The 20469-nt window shown below is 53.4% G+C and overlaps 1 protein-coding gene across 2 annotated transcripts in view; it reads right to left on the minus strand.

The window, feature by feature from the left end:
- The window catches only part of NOS1AP (nitric oxide synthase 1 adaptor protein), a 44476-nt gene extending 24887 nt beyond the window's left edge, over window positions 1-19589 (minus strand). The window contains exons 1-2 of one of the 2 annotated variants that reach the window (XM_063343358.1): window positions 19316-19589; window positions 9038-9109 (exon numbers count right to left, since the gene is read on the minus strand). In XM_063343358.1, coding sequence (XP_063199428.1) covers window positions 9038-9109; window positions 19316-19420 — 177 coding nt within the window. In that variant the 5' untranslated portion in view covers window positions 19421-19589. The remainder of the gene's footprint in view (window positions 1-9037; window positions 9110-19315) is intronic. The other variant, XM_063343359.1, reaches the window with a different exon arrangement.
- Window positions 19590-20469: the final 880 nt, after the last annotated feature.

Below are 20469 nucleotides of genomic sequence, written 5' to 3' on the forward strand. Positions count from 1 at the left end.
AGACTTCACTCCAGCTTGGGAAAGCTCAGCCCCTCCAAAAATCACAGCACATCACTTCACCCACCGACTCTCATCCATGGGGACACCTGAGCAGCCGGGGACCGCGCCCCTGGCTGCAGTGCCATGCTGAGAAGCAGCAGCCCTTGCATGGCCATTGCAGCCTGCCCGGGGCGAGGAGATGCGGGCAGGAGGAGGCAGGAGACCTCCAGGGCTTTCATCGTGCTTTGTACACTACAGCCCTTCTCCCCTGGGACTGGGAGAGTGCTCAGCTCCTTTATCTTCTTCTCGGCTGTGCTTGTTTTTCTGCTGGCCTACAATAGACACATCCTTTCCACCAGCTCCCTAATTAAAGGAGATCCATTCCACAGACCAGCTCACACAATAGCTTTTGCAGCCTCTCCTCTTAAACAGATGTGATCCTTTCCTCTGCTCCCGCATGCCGCAGGAACACACCGTAACACACACACACCCGGCCTTACAGCTCTCACAGCCACAAAACCCAGTGCCAAAATCCTTCTCACCTCACCACAAGCTGCAAGGCGGGCTCTGATGCTGCTCTTCCCCTTCGGCCATTTGGTGTACAGCGTCGCCTGGAACAAACCTTCCTGCTACACCAAGCCAAAACCACCAAGAATTAATTTTAGCAGGGAAGAAAACAGGGGCATGTGGCATTTTTTTTTTTTTTTTTTTGCAAGGTTGCAGCTCCAGGCTTTGCCTCTCTTCTCAGGTGATACAGCAGCGGAGAAGACTTCAACAAGTTAAATCAAGGGGTCCTTGCCTTCAAGAACTGGCAGAGAAGCACAAGATCAGAAAGGATCACACACAACAGCAGCATTTAAAGTGTTGACTTCAGCTTTGTTCAATTTTAAATCAACCTGGTTCCCTGCGCAGGCATGCCTCCCTTGGAAGGAGCAAGTCTCTTAATCTCCCTGTGTCTCAGTTTCTCATCCATAAAATAGATATTAAATATTGCTTGATCCCTGACCTCATGCTTCTGAAGTTTTTTTACTCTTTGCTCTCCTTTTCCTAAGCTATTTCTCTCCTTAATCGCAGAGCAAGAGACAGGTATCATCTCTGGACACGCTCACACCTGGCTGGAAGAGGCAGCTGCCCAGGACACGGCTGCCCGTGTTTCTTCTGCTCAGGTCCATGCAACATCAGCTTCAGCGGTCAGCACAAGGGAACGTTTGTAAAGAGTAAAGCACTGCCATGATGGCAGCAAACAGATGAAAGCCCTAATTTACTAAAAAACACAGGAAAATTCCATGTTGCAGTAAATCAGAAGACAAAACCTCCAATTAAAAGCAATGGCATGGGTGTGAGGAGACACAAACTCAAGGGACTGCAAAAGGGGGGTGGGTCCAGCTCTGGCCAGGAAAGTGCTGAGAGATGCCAGGATGAGTTGCAGACCCTGAAATCAGCCACATCCCAGCGTACTCCTCTCAAACCCATTTTCTCCTCTCAACAACCTCTCAGGTGCACCTGGAGCTTATTCCTATGGGCAGTTAGGAATTTACTCTAAAATGCAAAGGTAAGTGGAGATGGTTATCTTCGCTAGAAAGTTTCTAGCGGCAGAAGAGCCTGTCATCTCTCCATGACAGCGGTGGGGCTGAAGAGCACTGAGCTGGGTGTGTTATGGCTGGTGACACTGAACACAGCCCTTTGCCTCAATAACAATACTTTCTGCAGAGGTTTACACAAGTTAGAGGGTCAGGCAATCAAAGGCAGCTCTGTCACTTTGCAGAAGGAGCAGAGAGCTATCAAAGGACGATGGCTTCTGTAAGAACTCTTCAAACCCTCACAAACAGTAATTACCAGTGCTCTCATGACCCCAAAATCTCCCAGAACAAGCTGCAGACCTCACACTTGACAGCCAGGCTAAATCCAATCATGCCTGTGAGCCAGAGCGTGCAACAATCGTTCCCTTCTAGGCAGGAGGAAAAGCCAGAGCGGGCACGCAGAGAGCAGGAGAGCCACCTCGGCATTACCAGCATTTGCGTGTGCTGCAGACCTTACGTGCGCTGCTGACCTTACGTGCGTCCGTGCCCCAGCTGCGCCGTGTTCCTGCGGAAAACAAGGTTAACAACACTGGACCCCCTGCTCCTACTGCTGCTGAGCCCTGGCACTGAACTGGGCTGGCTGTGCTACAAAAACCACGTCTGCAACATGGGGAGCCTTCCAACACGGAAGGCCAGGGGCACCTCTCCATCATGCATTGACTCCTCTGCGTGTTCTCTGCTAGAGCCCAAGGGCTCAATGCTTGATTGAAGTAACATCGCCAAGGAAGAACAAACATGAAGCAGGAACAAGAGGAGGGGGCACAAAAGGGGACAGACATTTGTGAAATGACTTGACAGGCTCTCCATGAATTCAGAGAGGGCTTGGTGCTGGCAGAGCACTCCCGGGCTAGGAAGGAGTGATGCTGAAGGTCTGCCCTCTCCCCCACGTTCAGGGAGCCTGGCAGCCTCCCCATCCTCTCCCTTGAGCTCCCAGCAGATATTTGCCGATGGCTCAGATGATGGCATCGGCAAGCCAGTAACGTGACTCACCACAAGCACCTCTGGAGAAAGCCCCCAGACGGGGTGCGAGGTGAGTCACAGGGAGATGCCGTTGGCTCTTGGAGAAGGAAGAAAGCCCAGCCGAGGAAAGGCCAACCCAAGCAAACACAGGGCAAGGATGCAGACGGGGACATAGGGAACACAAGGCACTGCTGCCTCCCAGCTTTTTGCCAACAGCTTCAGTCCTGCCCTGGGCTCGGAGCCTACTTGGCTCCCAGCCCTCTCAAAGGCATTTGCCTGGCTACAGGCCAGCATCACCCACCAGGGGCATTGCTGCTTGAACTGGTATGTCCAGCACCAGTTGATGTGCTCCTGTCAGAGCCCTGAGCACCGCCTGCCCACAGGACTCTTGCCCAGAGGAGAAGTCCTGAGCTCCTCGGAGATACAGGAGGTATGGGGAAAACCACACAACAGCACGCACCTCCTGGCTCATCAGCCTTCTCAAAGCACGCTCCCCTGTCGAGGTTATGGTTTCCTTCATCCTCGCTGGCTCCACAACTAAGCTCTCTGTCCAGCTGGGAACCCCCTGCTCTTTCCCAGGCTGGACACCCTGCCACCAAGCTCTCCTCCCCACCACGCTTTGGAGCCTGGCCACAAGGGACATGCTGCTGCCCCAACCCTGACAGCGAACTTCTAGCTAGGGTATTGCTGGGAACCAAAAGGCAATGAGCTTATCATGACTTATTTATGAGGCCAGCTACCGGGTGAAGAGGAACATGCAGGGTGGTTGCAACTAGATGATCTGCAAGCTCCCTTTCAGCTCTAACCTTTCTATGATTTTATGCCTGTTCCTTGTCTCCTCAGGACCCATCAGGTCGCGTGTCTGTCTCAGACCAGTCATTCCTGCCACCGCATGACCCCACAAGCCCAGCAGACAGCTGGCACAGGCAGTACTTGCTCACGTCTGCCCGGGAGCACCTTCCCAAAGTCCATCTGGCAAGCAGTGGCAAAGCTCCATCCCTACTGGGCTTCCTCGGGGGCTCAGACCTCACTTTCCAGCGCTAATGGCTCACACTTCACACCTTCTTACCAGTTCAGATGCCTGCCCTCTGCCACACGGAGTCGTTCACCTCCTTAAACTTGTAATTTTACTACATGTGCATTACGAGAGTGTACATACAACTCACACTACTTAACGCTGCCAGTAACCTTCAAAGCTTCGCTGGAAAGCCCTCGCCACATCCTGCCCATGATATTAAAATGGACAGCAAAGCCAGGGCCACCACGCTTTGGCCAACTCTCCTGGAAAGCATGCCTCCCTTATGGGCAGTCTTAGTCAAAAGGCTGCTCCGGTGAATCTGAGTACTAATTTAACCAGTTTATTGATTAAATACTAACCACAGGATGAGATCCTGACCTACTTCATGCAATCAAGTAGGCGGCATGTTGATAGCAATATCAGACTAGCCATTATTTTATTATGAAGTTAAGTGGCACTAGTGGTGAAGAGAGAAATGCAATGAACTTGCCCGGGAGCCTTCACCCTTCTTACTGCAACTGTCAGAGCACTGAAAGCGCAATTGAAATTATTACAGATATCCCTTTGGTTCCTCCCAGATCTAATACAACCTAATCTTGTTTATCTCGGATAATCATGTCAGGTCATTAGTGAGCCGATAATTCACCTCGCAGCGAGTGCCGTGACTTGGCCAAGAGCAGGCTGTGCTCTTCAGGCGGTCAAAGCCTGGGCATCTCCTGGCCAGCCTGCTGCCTGTGGTCCACATCCCCCCAGGCAGGGCTCATGCTCGCAGGGCCCGCTCACTCTCAAATCCTGCTCTGTTTTACCGCAGGGACAGCCAAGGCTGTGCTGCTTCTTGCACGATTAAATAAAAAATAAAAATTAAAAAAAAAAAAGATGACACCATTATAAACGATCTAACACTCTTCTGAACTCGCCATTGTAGGAACAGAGGTATCTCGGAAATATTTCAACTGAAAGAGCTCAAAATCACTCCAGGTGCTCTACAGAAATAACTGGCCAAATGCAGCAATTTTCACACCAGTTCGACTGTGCATGTGGCTTGCAGGATGCAAAATCTTCCAAGCTTGTTGAAATCCGGCAATTTTGCCAATTTGCTAAAATAGAGCTCAGCTATGCAAAGCAGCAGAAGTCCAACAAAATCAGATGTACCTGACAGAGTAGGAGGTGTAAAGGAGCTAGATTTTAAAGCGATTGAAATGCCTCCTTGTTTTGAGTCTGCAAAACTCAGATGGACACTTCCCAGAAACAGGCTTGCGGAAGACTTCCACAGAAGCAGCTTTTAATAAGTGCCTATGTAGGATTTCATCCCTCTGGCACCAAAGAAAACCTGTATTAAAGCTGCACTCAGCAATCCAAGCAGCAAAAAAAAGGATGATTGCAAATTCTCTAGAATGACCACACCAAATCCCAGCCAGGCAGCACTGCCTGCACTGGAGACATGCCAGGAACATAGACAGGAAAGCATTTGCACATATTTACATCATGAAAACATAAAAAAAAAAAAGATATACCGTTATCATTGTAATTTAGGGCCCTAAGTGCTCAGACAGTCTGAAAAAAGAAGAGAAAAGGAGAGAGGAGAGAGAGAAAAAGAAAAAGAAAAAGTGTGCCCTGCAGCTAGCTCAGGCACTTTAAACTGAAATCATCAACAACTCACTAGTCCTTAATGGTTAGGAAGGTGCATCAATTGGGCTCTTGCTCTCCAATGCTTTAACACCCTCTTCGGTAACTGATGGGTGTACAACCCATCCCAGACCATCATGGGTTCCCATCTGAATTTCTCAAGCTTTGACCGTGACCGGGGCAGAGCAGAAGAGCACTGTGGCGCCTGGGCTGCTGCTTCCCAGTAGAGTCAGGTCAAGGAAGGTCCCCCGGGCTCACATCAACAGGACAGGCTGGCTGCAGCTTTAATGAGCATTTAATTACTGCTGAGCTTGGGATCTTTTGGCATTCAGGTGCCCAATGGTAACTATCTGGACTTACAGATCAGTTCATCACACCTTGCATCCCGAGGAGCCAAGGAGGACTTTGAAGGCAAATCTACTCCAGCAGTTTAGGGCATGAAGCAACATGGACTTGGTCACCCTGCTGTGGGATGAGGAGGAGAAGGGGGTCAGTTGTATGAACATAAACCCAGCCGCCTGCCAGGAAAGCAAGCCCTGGCCTACTGTGTTTATTAGTACTGACGTGGCCATTGGTGCCCTGGAAAAGAGCTAGAAGATGTAGGCTCTGGAGGAAAGCTGCAGCTAACACTCAGAAAATTGCTGTCCAAGTGCATCCTTGACAGGGCCAACGTCCCAGTCCACCGAGTCCTTCCAGGGCCAGGGATTTGCACCAAGGTGCAGAGCATGACAGGGCTGCGTCCGCAGCAAGCCAGCCGGAGCAGGCAGGAAACGCAGGAAGGCAGAGGCAGCCAGCTGAGCACCTCCCCTTCCCTCCTCTCCCCCGAGCTGCGAGAATCCCGAGAATTCTCCAACATCCTCCTGCTTCTGGACAGAAACCGTCCCTCTGGAGAGCACCGTGAGGGTGGCCATGCTGCTGCCAGCCCTTCAGCAGCGGGAGGATGGGGACAGCATCCCTGCCCTGCAACATCGACTCCCTGGATAAAGTCCCTCTCGATCCAGATCCACACAAGGGACCAAATTTGGGCTTGATATCTACATCTTGCTCTGGTGGAGCCATTATGCCCACCACCTGTTGCTCTGCTTTGCTCTCAAGAGAGCAGCACCAGGGCAGCAGAGCGCAGCCAGAGCAAGAATCCCAGCAATGCTGGCTATGCCATGTCCTTCCTCTCTGCCCCCAGAGGGTCAGGTCTCCATCTAAACAGGAAGCCGGGATCAGCCAGGCCCCCGGCGCTCGCCCTCCGAGTCCCGAGTGTTGGGGAGCTGAGGGGAGGCAGTGCTGCAGGGAGATGCTGCGGCCTCATGGCCCCATCCCTCCCCAGCATGGGCAGTTACGGGGACTTCCAGGGGGCCCTCCCCCTCGAGACCCCTGCTGTGGGGCAGGGTGCTTCCTCACTTCTTTGTAGGGTCATTTTTTTCAACCATTTAGTAAATAGTGCCGAAGGCCAGTGAGCAGCTAGCATAAAGGCAGCACTGAGAAAGGGGAGCCAGAGTGGCAGAGGGGGGCAGAGAAGGTCCCCTTCCATCACTGGCAGCAAGTAACTCAGAACACGCCAGGACATAACGCTTCCACTCTAAACCAGGGACTGCATTAAAAACCATACAAACCTCAAGGTCAGGAGCTGCTTCACACACCACACACCAAACCACTGCAGCTTGCACTTGAACATCTCCCATCGCTGGCTTTCTGTGCCTAAATAAGCTTTTTCTTCCTCTGGTTTCCCCCAAGCCAATATTTTGGGAATTACTTTATTCCTTAAAGAACACAACTACCCTTCCGCTTTAAGAAGGACACGCATTCCTTGACCTCCAGCCAAATTCAAGCCAGCCTCCAGCACCCAGCCCAGCCAGCAAATGCCCTTGCAATGCTGCAGTAACTCTTGCTGCTGGGTGCAAGGCCAGCGCAAAACACGGGAAACCAGGGAAGGGCTTCATGTGTAAACTCCCATCAAACAAACCCTCCCGGCACCCTCTTCACAAACAGCACCCCGTGACAAATAAACAGACATTAAAAGTCTCCCTGGCAGAGGTGATCTGCAAACTCATGGCCTTTCAACGACTCGCATCTCTCTCGTCTTACACTAGATCAAGGAAATCTGAGCACGTGTTTCAAACACATTATTCATCATGAGATATCATTATTTTACCCTAATTTGTGTTCTTTCAGCCATTCAGAGCTTTATCTATGAATTGTCTAGACTATGCTTAAGTTTATACTGGTCAACAAAAAAACACAGTAGGGTTTATTTAAGCTCTGAAAGTTGTGCCAGTCCTCCCATACTGCTGCACAGTCATGTGATTTTGGGGCTGGAGTTGCATTCTTTCAAAAGTCTTATCTTGAAAGGCAGCAGAGGAAACAGCTGTTTATGAGAGCTCCTGACGGTATCACAGTTGTCCTGTCCCAAACCTCATTTGGAACCAACGTGAGCAAACGTAATGCCATAAAGGACTTCCCAGCTTGGGCACCGGCCACAGCATTAACCACCACTGAGAGGACAGGGCAGTGGGTAGGAAAGCTGCTGAGAAAAGCCCACAAACTATTTACACGCTTAAATTTGAAACTTGCAAGCTGTGTCCTTGGAATATGATACTCCTCTCCTTGGGGTACACCACCCCTCTCCTCCTCTGGTGATAAGAGAAAATGAGATTATAGCAAGAGTCTGCAGGAGGGGCTGAGAGAGGAGCAGGGTGACAGCCAAGCTCTGGTAGGGCTGCTCAGCCACACGAGCTCGTGGGATCCCATGAGGCCACCAGAAAGGTAATTCATCCATTACTCAGCATCCCTGCAAGCATCCTCAGCTCCTTCAATTAAGAGTGTTATTTCCAGGAGAGAGCCATCCCTGGAAGACAGGGTAGACCTCTTGCTTGTGACCTATGGAACAGACCCAACTACCTGCGCCTGTGGCCACACAGTCCCAACTACCTATGCCTGTGGCCACACCACCATATACGTCAGACCAAGGTCCAGCCACCACCCAAAGGGCTGTCTCATGCGTCGAAGAGCAGTCAAGCTCCTGCTGTTTTGAGCCTGGGGGCAGCAACCTCACTGGGCGTGTGGTTCGCTCACCTCGCAGCCCACTCTTGAACACCTTCCAGTTGTGCAGGCGAGAGGGTGGGGAGCAGAGGAAAAGCTCCTCTCCTGGCTATCACCCAAGCATTATACGGAGAGATTGCCCCGTATCCTGACTACAAGTATTTTGGGAAGCCAGATGACTTCATTAGCAGCTGACATCCCCTGACCTACTTGCCATTAAACAAGCTCGCTGCTGGCCAGCACCAGAGCTCGTTACTCAGCACTTTAATTTGCACATTGCCGTTTACCAGGCACTAACCTGCTGGCACATCCAGGCAACACCTCTATTTTCATGCAGCTGAAGCACTTAACACAAGAAGTAAAACACAAGCATACCTCTTCCACAAGTAGTTTGCTGTTACCTTTGAATTGGGACTCATACACGAGGAAATCCTCCGAATTTTGGACGGTTTCCATCCAGGGCCAGCAGCCCCACATCTCGCGCCCACCTTCCACCCCATCCCTGCCTCTGCAGCACATGCTCCTGCACAGGACACAGAACCATGAGCATGGAGACAGCCCTGCTACCACTCGGGCTGCAGCTATCCCCAGCCATGGCATGCGGGATGCCCAGCGCTGGGGATGCTCCAAATGTGATAGTGTGGCACAAAGTCACAAGCTCGCAGTCACCAAGCCTGGGTTACATGGAGGTCTCCATGGAGAGAGTGACAGTGAAAAATACAGAGTTATGAATAACTTGGAGGATGGGACTTATGTGAGACAAGGCTGCAAGTGGAAACCGAGGAGCAGTGCCCCCACAACCCTGATGCACAAGGGGAAGGAGCATCCTCGCCACACTCACCCTGATCCGCCGCATGGCTGTCACGATCTCCACCCGACTGTTTGGCCGTGGCACATCCAGGCTCCCAATGTACTAGAGGGAAAGAAAGAACTGATTAGTTGAGTTTCCACAGCACTGGAAACCTCGTGGTCCTACCATGGCCTCGATGGCATCCCTGGATGGAACCAAGGGTCACTTCTGGGGTGTTTTGCCCACTGCACCCGAAGCCTTGCATGCCTCCCACCACAAAGCTGTTCTCTCACCACAAAATGTTTCAAGCATTCAGCAGCCCTTATTCTAACAATAAAATAACTTCACTAATCAGGCCAGCAGGACTCATTCATCTATGCCATGATCAAAGTACGTAGGTATAGGCCAATATCCCCTCAGCTGCACCGAGTCATCTATTATAGACCTGGATATTGGAATATCCCTAAAATAGCTGGGGCAACCTGTCCTGTGACAGGCCTTTCACTGCTTAATCACAGCCCTGACAAACCCTTGGCTGTTTTTGCAGAGATGCTGAGCCTCCAGGCCAAGCCTCCAGAAGAAAGGAGCTGCTTTGCTATTCAAAGGGGACCAAAGGCAGCACTGCTGCAACCCAGCACAGAGAGACGCCGAACAAAAACCTTTTTAAAAATAAAATGGAAGAGGGCAGATTCAGAAGAAGGATCAGAAAACAGACCAGCAATGAAGAGTCAATGTAGAGCGCTAAAAACGTGTAGTTAGAAGAAAAGCATTTTGAGTCTATTTACTAGCCCCCTGTGCTCCCACACTTCATCTCGACACGAGTGCTGACGTAACCCTTGGCAGCACAGCACGGGCACTGAAGCTGGCAGGGCTATACATCCCTGTGAATATGGCTATAACCTCTGCTGACACCATGAAAACCCAGGTCACCAGTTTCAAGCACCAGCATTGAGACGGGCGCTTAAATAGCCGAACACGTGTTAGGGGTGAGCGCACCGGCAGAGGCTGCAGAGAGGCGTTGTTCCTCACCCAGCATCACTGCGGGACTCCTAGCTGGGACACTGCTGCCACCTCTACTGATGGCACAGCACAGGGGCTGCAGGATCACCTCTAGGTTTTGTGTATGTGTGCCATCCCCGAAAGCCCTCCTCGCTAAGCCTCTATGCCTGCACCCCGCACTCAGTGAGCGCCCCCCCCGCACAGCTCCTGCCTCAGGTGCAGATGGAGGCAGGCACCCAGCGACCAGCACCGGGCAGTCGGTGCTGAGAGTAGACGCAAAGAGAGAGGATATAAAAATAAATACCAAACAGCTGGCGTGTTCATCACATGCGGAGCAGGCTGCCATGATGCAGGGACGCTTTATGTAACTGGGAATTAAAGCCCGCGATGCCTGCCGCTGGCAGCAGCCGCATTAACTGCCCAGACCCCAGCTCCTGAATGCCCGACTGCAAAAGCACAAGTCTCAATAAGTTTTTAGTCACATCCCTTAAGCAGAGCCTTCCAACCCCTTCAAAGGTTCAGGTCACATTAAGAGAGGCATCCTTGACATCAATCAATTCCCTTTTCTTATATAAAGCCTGGAAATCACCAGTCAAAAGTAGGAGATGAGGAGGAGGGCTGAGGCAGCCAGATCCCTGAGCACACAGTCACCGTGCAGCACATCAGGGAAACGCCTTTCCCTGTCCTTCCCCACCAGGTGAACATCTTGGCTCCACTACACCTCTCCTTCTGAGCCTGCCCATGCCGCTCTTCTGCCAGGGACCACCCAGCACTGCTTCCCACTCACCTGCAAGGGAAACTTCTTAGCTTGAATTACAAGGAGGACAGACTTTTGCTAGCAAAGGCGACAGATAGGGGATGTCTCTCTTCTTCCAGCTATGCCCAACGGCACCAAGTCCCTGCTGCTGGAGGGGTAATCGCTTTCCTTCTCCCTGTGTTTTCCTTGCACAGGCAAGCGCAGAGTACAGCCACATGCAAGGACAGGGCAAGCGGTGGCAGGAGCAGCTTGGCAGGAGACGGCCCCATCCACTGCTGGATCCCACAGCCACGTGAATTCAAACAATGCCAACCTTCTGGTTGACGACCACAACCTCGGCCAACAGCAACACTCATTCGTGCCCGGAATTGAGACAGTCAGGGTTGGGCCACCCCATAAGTGAGTGACAGAGAAGAAACCGGACACCACTTTGGACCTCCTTGGATGGCCCTCCTGGAAGACAGCACCAGCAGTAGGAAGTGTCTTGATGCCATCCTACCTACGCCCCTTAATTCAGCTATGCCCCTCCAGCCCATGCTTGCAAACACCTGAAACAGGGGGCTCAGGTCACAAAACATGCAGGATTCACCTTTGCTCCCAAACCTGGTCTCCCCGGCATCCTGCTGCATCCCACATCCCATGGGAGTGTGCCCCACCAAAGCCCACGGCACCTCCAGCCCCAGCGTAGGCTCACTTCACAGATTACTGTGCTCACAGCTCCAAAAACACCCACCCCTCCCTCTGCTCTGGAGGCAGGTATTTTTTTGCATGTTTCACAAAACTCAACAGATGGACAAAATCTCCCCAGATTATTTTTGCCTTCAGGGCAGAAATCACATATGGGAACTGCGCTGCAGAGGAGTAACCCTTCACAATGTGATGAGTATCCTCCCAAAAATGTGGACTTGGAGGTCAGCCTTTCAGCTAAACTACTATTTCCCAGGCAAGGAGTGGGGATGGCCAGAGAAACCACCCGTATTTACTAGTGATTTGCAGCTGATAAGTGCACCGAGGGCTGCTCCTGCTCTGCTCCCCTCCAGCCCTCCTACTCACAGCACCGACTTTCATTTCAGGAAGAGGTGTGGGAAAAAGCAGGGGAGGCAGAGGCAAGGATCGGCAAAGCAGCAGGAGCCTCCGGGGTGCAGAGTTCCCCCTCATCCCACCCCAAGGCTGAGACCCAGCTCCCCCCTTCCAGGGAAGGAGACCTAGGGACTCCCTGAGCACAGGGGCTCCCAGACCCCAGGCATGGGCTTTTGCCTGCCTTTAAAATCCGCATGCCCCAAGCGAGGTGCCAGCCACGGTGGTGGCCCTGGTCCCCGCAGGGGATGATGTCCCAGCTACCAGGTGTCAGACCAGCATCTGTCCCAGCAGGTCGATCCCACAGGAAAGGGAGGCAGCAGGGCCAGGGCTGAGCCCAGGGAGGAGAAAGGAAGGTGGCAGAGAGAAAAGGAAGGAAAATAAAGCTGTGTGAAAGAGAGCTGACAAAGAAAATAAACAAATGAAAGAACCCACCCTCCCCAAGCCATCGGGAACCAAGGAGGAAACCATATGTCCATATGCAGGATGTGGCTTTTCCAAATAATCACCTCCAGATCTGTGGCCCCACCACCCTGCCAGGGGATGCAGGGGGAGAGGTGGAGCCCCCCACCTGCACCCAAGAGCCAGGCAGGACTAGGGGGTCACCAATCCCCGTGCTCTGAAGGCAGGGGACACAGCTAGGAGGGCAGTCTCAGGCAGCCCCCTCCTCCCCGACCCAATTAGGAGAAGAAAGGCCACCCACTCAGAGCCACGGTGAATGGGCAGCTGAGGGGGTCCCTTCTGTAACAAGGCGCTCTGGCAGCCCCACAAAGGCAGCCCTCGCATTGCAAACGGCCAGAGCCACTCGGGGCTGCATCACCCAGTGGCGTGGGCGGGCACAAAGCACCTATTCTGCAGGGTGCTCTCGGTCCCCTGTGCCCCGCACTGTTCCTCATCCCCGTGTGTGGGATCCAGCCTTCCAGCGGTCCTTCCAGAAAGAGCAGCCCCTCACTCTGCCATGGCACAGGCTTGGTGGCCATCACCCATCGGACTTCTCAGCACCCAAAGGGGGCTTGCGTGCTGTCCTCCTCCCATGCAAACAGGCTCCCCTTGTCTGTCACAGGCACAGCTGGAAGGAGCCCCCAGACACAGCCCACACCACACACCCTCCACCCATGGCTTACAAAAGACCTGTCCAGTTCAGGGAAATACCAGTCCTCCCCAGGCCAGAGGAAAAAAAAAAAAACAAGAAAACAAAGGAGAGCATTTTGCCAAAGCAATGTTTGCACAAGTCACTCAGTTTCTCATTTTTCCTTGAGGTTGTTTAATATTGCTCATTTTCTGCTGTGTCAGAAATGACTTTTCTCAGAGAAGGTGCTTTTTATGTGACAGCAGGTGGCAGATATTTTCAGAAAACCGAAGGCCGACCACATCCCTGATGGGGGGACACCTTCCAAGGGGTGCTGATGAGATCCTTTGTGGGTGGTAGGCAGCAGTGGGCAGCGAAAGCCTTCCCAGAGAGAAGCTGCCGCCTTCCCGAGGGAGGCACGCTGCTGCTCTGCCCACCCAATACTGTATCCAAAGGTCAGGGCTGAAACATGCCCGACGTACATGGGGAGTCTAGATTGGCCAGCTGCCGCATTTCCAGCTTCGAAAGCCGCCCTGAGTCAGAGAGCTTGTCATGGATGAGGAGGCACTGCTTCTGCAAAAGAGCTGCAGGCAGGCAGCAGGGCAGCCAAAGGAGACACGCTGGCACCAGCTCCAGGCTGGGGCATCCCATCCTCAGGGCCAGGCGAACCTCATCCGAGCAGGGGGTCCTGCACCTGGGTTGAGGAGGGGTTACTGGAGGTACCAGCAGCTGAGTGGGAGGCATCAGATACTGGGCGTGAGGGTCCCAAGATTTCCAAAGAGTCCACAGTGGCATGAGGCTGCACCAGGTACTGGGACATTGGCCCCATGACACATGGCTGTGCCACAAAGCAGGGGCCGAAGTGCTCGGGCACCAGTCCCCAGCCAGGTGCCCCAAGATCTGAAACCTCTTTATTTCCCCAGTGCCCAGGGAAACATCCAGCCTGGCTGATAAGGGCTTCTCCCCACGCTGTCACCATCAGGGAAAGCAAGGAGAAATACTGTTCCTGGGTCTTTTGCTGTCCCAGTACTCCTGCTCTCCGGTCGCCCACACACAGCCCCTGCCCAGGGAGCCACAGGGCCGGGCTGGCACAGCCCTGGCTCTGCCCTGCACCCAGGAACACCCAGCCATGCTGGAAGCAAAGGGGGAAACTTTACTCAGACTGCAATGGTGCAGGCTCAGAGGCCAAAAGGGATGGAAAAGTTGAGATGTCAGCTGACTTCAATGGAAAAAAGTCCTGGCTTTCCAGCCTGAAGCCTGGCAGGAGGGTGCAGCAGGCTCTCTGCTGAGCTGGAGGTCTCCAGTCCTGCCCAGTCCTCCCTTAACCAGGCTCTGCACCCTGAGGACACCAGGGTGCACCCAGCCCTGGGACCCAGGTAGTTTAACGCAGCATGTCGGACCCAGAGCTACGCAACCCGACAGCGGGCATTAACGCAGGGACACCTCATGCCCGGCAGCACTGGTCAAGCTGATGCCCTAAGAATATTAGTGCTTACCTGCCTGCCTGAGCCTAGAAGCACTTGCAGCTGCCTCTGAGCTGCACAGGGGCTCGAGTACCAGGAACACAGAGCTCTGGGGGGCCCAAGACAAGACCCCAGCCATGTACACTGTACACTGCACCCACCCTCCCCTCTCACTGGCCAAAATGGGGTTCACGCAATAAGGGCGGACACCTTCTGCAGCAGGATGCGGCCCTGCAGCAGGGACACCAGGACACAGAGCGAGGGGTTGCAGCAGGAGAGATGAAGTTTTTCCATGCCAAATAAAGCAAGGCTGTCCACTCACCCACGTTTCCATCCCCCCCGCCCAGCCCAGCCATGCCACCCACAGCTGCCCCCCACACAGGGGCTGAGCTTCCTGCACATACACCCAGCTACAGCATTAACAGCCGCTCGTGTACGGGATCCGCACCTCAGCAGCCAGAGAGAAGGCCTGGGAGCATCCCACCCCCATCGCTTCTTCCTTGGGACCTTCTGGCATCTGCCAGTCCCATGCGCTGCCCAGCCGGTACCCACAGTCTGGGAACACACAGCTTTGCCAAATCCTGGCAAAGCTTATTTTTTTTTTGCTAAGAGCTTCACTAAGCAACCTGTGAACTGACTTAACAAGTATGGCAGGAATACGCCACTGTTTCAGACGAGAACTTTTGTGGCACATGGGAAGGTTATTTATAGCCTCGAGCAAGCAATCCCAGGCTAAAAATCACACTGCAGCTTTGCTCTGGGCTGAGCAGCCCTGACAGAGCACACCGTACTCCAGAGCTGCCAGTACAAACAGCCCTCAAATAAAGCTGCCATGTCTCTCCCAGGCAGCTAAAGAGGTGCAGAGCTTCGTGAAACCTGTCTCTGGCTTCCCAGCCCTCCAGGAAAGGGAATCTCACTGGAAAGGGAGACTGAAGCAGAGGAGGGGAACTGAAGACCCCGATCGGAGCCACCTGCAACTCAACTCACTTCAAACGTTTTTATGTATGGCGCCTACATACATAAAAATATACACAAGAGTGGAAACACACACGCATTTGCTGCTTAGTGTTCACCTGAGGCTATAACCCCTTTCCTGATAGAGTGATTATCTTTGCAGCAACCAGCAGGCACTGCCAGCGCTGGCAGCCTCAGGAACGTGGTGGCAGGTGAGCTGGAGAGGTCCACAGGAAGGGACATACTGGATCAGACTAAGTCTCCTTCATGTCCCATCTCCAAACATAGACAGCAGCAGATGCTCGGTTCAACTTCAGTTTCCCACACACAAAAGCAGAAAAATGTACTGACAAATGACAGAAAATGCCTGGTTGCCAAGATCCCTTACATGGAAAAAAAAAAAAAAAAAAAAGCAGCCCACAAAAACCAACCACCACCCGAACCCAAAAACCCCACCTGCTGCCCAGAAGAACAGCAATCCCCGCCCAAACCTCCAGTCCCACATTTATCCGCAAAGAGGGCTGTTGTCAGAAAAGCTGGGTCTCAGCACATGGCTTGTCCCAGCCCACGGCAGTCACGGACTGCAGGCGATGGGTTTTCCCAAGGACCATGGTTTGCTTGGACAGGGATCTTCTGGGAGAAGGGACAGCTTCTTCCCTCACCTGCAGATGGGGGAGCAGCAGAGAGGGTCTTTGCACCCACCCCATCTCCCTTCATCGGGAACCATGTACGTTAGGGCACTGCAAATGGATTAACAAGCCTCAGGACTGAAGGATTAACAGCTGTTTCCAAATAATGTGTATTTGGTAGGTGGGACCTTGCTCTGGACCACAAGATCTCCAGGGGAGGACAACAGCCCAGCCCAGTGAGCACCTGAGAGCTCACTGGGCTCTCAGGGGGGACCAGTAACAGCTTCTGTGTGCACCCCAGCATTCCAATGGGTAGGGGGTCCGGCAGTGCAGTGACAGGCTCCACCACCCTATTTAATTCCCTCCACATGCTGATCTTTCTGGAGGCATTGGACTAGCCTGAGTCATGATTTCTGAATGCACAGAATTGCTGGTGTTGCACAAGCTGGCCCTTGGTTTTGCAGCATCAAGGCTTTAGGAAGATAAGGAGTAAGCTCACATCTCCCTCCTCCTCACCCCGACCAGAGCAGAAATGCTGGGTGGAGAGGTGGAGGAGGACACAAGGAATCTTTACTCTCTACATACCCATTTATTTCACCAGGAAACAATTGCACAAGTGGCAACCTATGCCTCCTGCTCCCCTGCGCCATACTGCGGCTCCCAGCTCTTTCATCCAAATGCTTCGGCTAACTCAAGAGGCCAGGCTTTTGATTCTGTTCAACAATTCAGACCACAAGACGCAGAAGAAGGCAAATGCCCTGCCTTCCCTCAGAGCCAGCTCCCCCGATTCCCAGCAGCCTGGCCAAGGCACCTCAAGGACACAGAGGGGTTTGATGCCAAGAGGGGTGGCCAATGAAAACAGATCCAAAAGTGTGAAATGTATTACTCCTCCTAAGAAGATGGAGTGGGATTTTCAAACTATTGGATTTATCTCCAGAAAATGGATTAACGTAATCCTTAGAGGACACTTCGCACAGACTCGGTATCCCCGTGCCAGAGCATATGGCTGCAAGTAGCTTCAGTGGGGACACAGGAGCAGCACAAGTCTCCTGATGGCATCATGTGTGACAACACTGATTGCCTCAGAGCGAGTCCATCCCTCCGTGCTTGAAAAGGGCCCAAATCCTTACTGCCCACAGCCACCCACCCTGGGACACTGGGACTGCCTCGGGCAAGAAGCAAGGGGAACATCAGCATGGATGCCAGCAGCTTTGGATGAACCAAAACAGGCATTACATCCCCTATGTGTGCCATTTAAAGACAGAAGCAGACAGCATAGGCCTAAGTGTAAAAATACAATGAAAAATTAAAACAATAAATCAGCGCATACTGACTCAGGCCCGCGTTCCTCCCCTGCGGTGAGCCCCAAGCAAGCTCGTCAGGAACCCCGGGCTGCCAGAGCAGAGACCGCTGATCCGGCTGCTGAGGGCTGTAACACCAGGATCCCCGCCGCCCGCCCTATCAGCAATCCCAGGAGGCTTTTAGGAGACAGGCATGCGAGTCCTGGCACCCCAGATGAGCATTTTTCTTCTTTAATCTCCCCTCAAAGTTCTGCTCTAAATCAGACTTCCTCATTTTGTGACTCGCGCTGAGTGTCTGGCCAAAACAAGAGCCACGCGGGTTTAAGCGCTTGGGATTCTTGGGGATAAAAGGAACTAAAGGAGTGTAAGCATTTAATTAATCTCCAGCAATCTAATAAAAGGATGGAGTAATTGCCTAAGCCATCTGCATTCTGCATCTGGCATCAGGGGCTGGAGAAACCCAGAAATTCGGAAGCTGTGTTTTGTACGGATTGCACTTGGCATTAACGCACACCACAGGGCACAAAATAAGAGAAAGAGGAGCTAACAAAGACTAACGCGCACCACCCCATTAATGCAGCCAGACCAGCAGCACGGAAAAGAGATGAGCCACGAGCAGACCGAGGAGCAACTGGAGCCCTGTCCCACTCCTCACCCCACAAGCTGGGCCACCCAAACCTGGTATGGAAGAGGCACAGCACTTGTGCCCAGGCACATGGGATTTAGAAGGGGAGATGCTTTGCAGCCCCCCCATGGGTGAGGGGTGAGCAGGCGCTGGCCGTAAAACAGCAATTGGCTCCAATAATCCAGGAGGGATGGGCTGCAAAGCTGAATTTGCACAGTCTTTCCCAGGAAAGAGTTGCAAAGCAGGTTTGAGTTTGCTCCATAAACAACTCCTCTGCTGTTTTGCTCTCTGCAGCACGGTGCCCACCGTCAGGCAGGCGATGGCCTTTGCAGAGGAACCCTCCCAGCTGCGAGAAGAGAGGGAAACAACACAACTTTGGCACCCTCCAAGGAGCCGCAGCCTCGTCCCCCCGGGTCAGCACACAGGAATAGATGCCAAAGCTGTGATTCTTCCTCTGCCAGCACCCAAGCTCCAAGGACAACGGTGCGCGACAGATGCACCGTGCGCGACAGATGCCTCCCTCCCTGCCACTCAAGATCTGTTCAACACCAGTTTTTTTCCAAGTCAGGGAGTATTTCGTCAACGTGACAATCATCTCCCCAAGGAACAGGAAAAGGGGCAAGACTTTGAGTTTCCCCTTTTCAAATTTCCTGGACGGCTACTTCCCACTGTACTGCCGGCCAGCACTACCTGCTCAGGGCTGGGTAACACAGACAGGTAGCTTGGCTTTTTCCCAGCCTGCTGAGAGAGCACAAGCACTCAGATTGTAGGAAGCCACAGTCTAAGTGGAGTGAAAGCCTGAAAGATCCTAAAATAAAAAAAAAAAAAAATAAATAAAAAATAGCGCTTCCTGCCAAATCCATTAGCAAGAATGGTTTATGTATGTAAGGAGAAATAACAAGCTTTTATTTCAGGCGGGCGGCCCTGACCTCTTGCACTGCACCGCAAGCAGCACGCAGTTCCTCCGTCTACTCACACGATGGGTTTATCCCATTTGGAGGAGCACAAGTGTGCAAGGCATCCTGCAGGACACCAACTATCCCCCATCACGCCAGTACTCCAGCACTACCCACAGTGCTGGAAAAGCAGAGAAAAGCGCAAGCCTTTCCCGGGAAGACGCACAGAGTACCTGTCTCTCCTGGGCCAACGTCCCCAAGCAACGCCATGCAGAGCAAGGAGAGACGCAGGGCCAAGGACGGAAAGCAGCAGGGCGCTCTGCTCCAGCTTGACCCACCTGTCCAGCTTCAACATCCTTATGGGATGGGTGGGAAGCCTCACCCAACTCTTTGTGGCTGAGTTTGGGGGACAGCCGGTACCCCAATGGGAAGGGCTCCCGGGGAAAGCGGAGAAAACCCAAGGGTATAGAAAAAGGCGACAGGGAACCCCGGGGAGTCGGGGGGTGCAAGGGCTGGGCAGGGACCCCCGCGGACCCCCCACCGGTCCCCCGCCGCCCACCTTAGCCTCGAAGCAGATGCCGTGCTGGAAGGCGTCTTCGTTGTGCAGGGGGATGCGGAGGTCGTGCCGGTCGTCCACCAGGTTGTACTTGGACTTGGCGGGCATGGCGGCCCCGCGGCGGCCGGGCTGCCCCTGCAGCGCGCCCGGCGCCGCCACCGCCGCGGAACCTCCGCCCCTCTCCGCCCGCCAGCCCCGGGGCGGGGACGCGCCGCCGCGGAGCGCGGAGGAAGGGCGGGCACGGGGCCGGCGGTGGGGGGTTGTCTGGAAGCGAACCCCCCCCCCCCCACCTCTTCCAGAGGGGAGGAGCAGGGAAGCGTTAAAAAACGAGGCGCCGAAAGGGGCGCCGGGGAAGGCAGCGCTGACATCTAGTGCGCGGTGCCGGGTCTGCACCACAGCCCCGCCAAAGTTTTTTTTTTAAAAAAAAAAAAAAAAAAAAGGGGGGGGAAAATAGAAAAAGCCTCGTAAGCGGTTACAGTGGTGGGGGTCCAGCTCAGCCCGGGCGGTGCGCCGGTGCGGGAACGCCGTGCCGCTCCTCCCGGGGCACGCACGGCAAGCCCTGGGCTGGGAGCGGGGCTGAGAAACGCATCCCTCCTCGGTGGGAGAGCCTGGGCTGCTGCAAATACCCAGGCCAGTGAACCCCTTACCCAGAGCTTTATATCAACACTGGACACGGTGGAAACGAAGTGACCTGGAGGTGGAAAATCTCCTAATGAAAGGCCAGTCTTTATGACCAGACCCTACTATGCCCTACCTTATAAAAGCCCTGAAAGCTGTAAATGCGCTCCCCCACCCACTGGTAACACCCCAGAGTTGCTTTCCAGATGTGCAGGGACCCATTCGCACAGCTCTGACTGCAAGTCCAGCCCGCTTCATCCCTTACCCCCTCCCACGTCGTGCACCCTCAGGTAGGGCTCCGTACCCCTACGCTTTAACATCCACAGACACTGCATGACAGATGTGAAGCTTGTCACACCGCAGCAAAGCTGAAGAGCTCACATTGGCCTTCACACATGCCAGAGGCACCACTTGGGACAAACCTTTCCCAGGGCAGACAAGTCCCCCAACTCCATGGGAAACCCTTGCTTTGCTCTGCTTGCATGGTCCTACACCCCAGAGCTCATTTCGCTCATGTGTCTCAGGTTTCTAAATGACTG

The sequence above is a fragment of the Chroicocephalus ridibundus genome, chromosome 8 (genome assembly GCF_963924245.1).
Source record: "Chroicocephalus ridibundus chromosome 8, bChrRid1.1, whole genome shotgun sequence".
Lineage (NCBI taxonomy): Eukaryota > Metazoa > Chordata > Aves > Charadriiformes > Laridae > Chroicocephalus > Chroicocephalus ridibundus.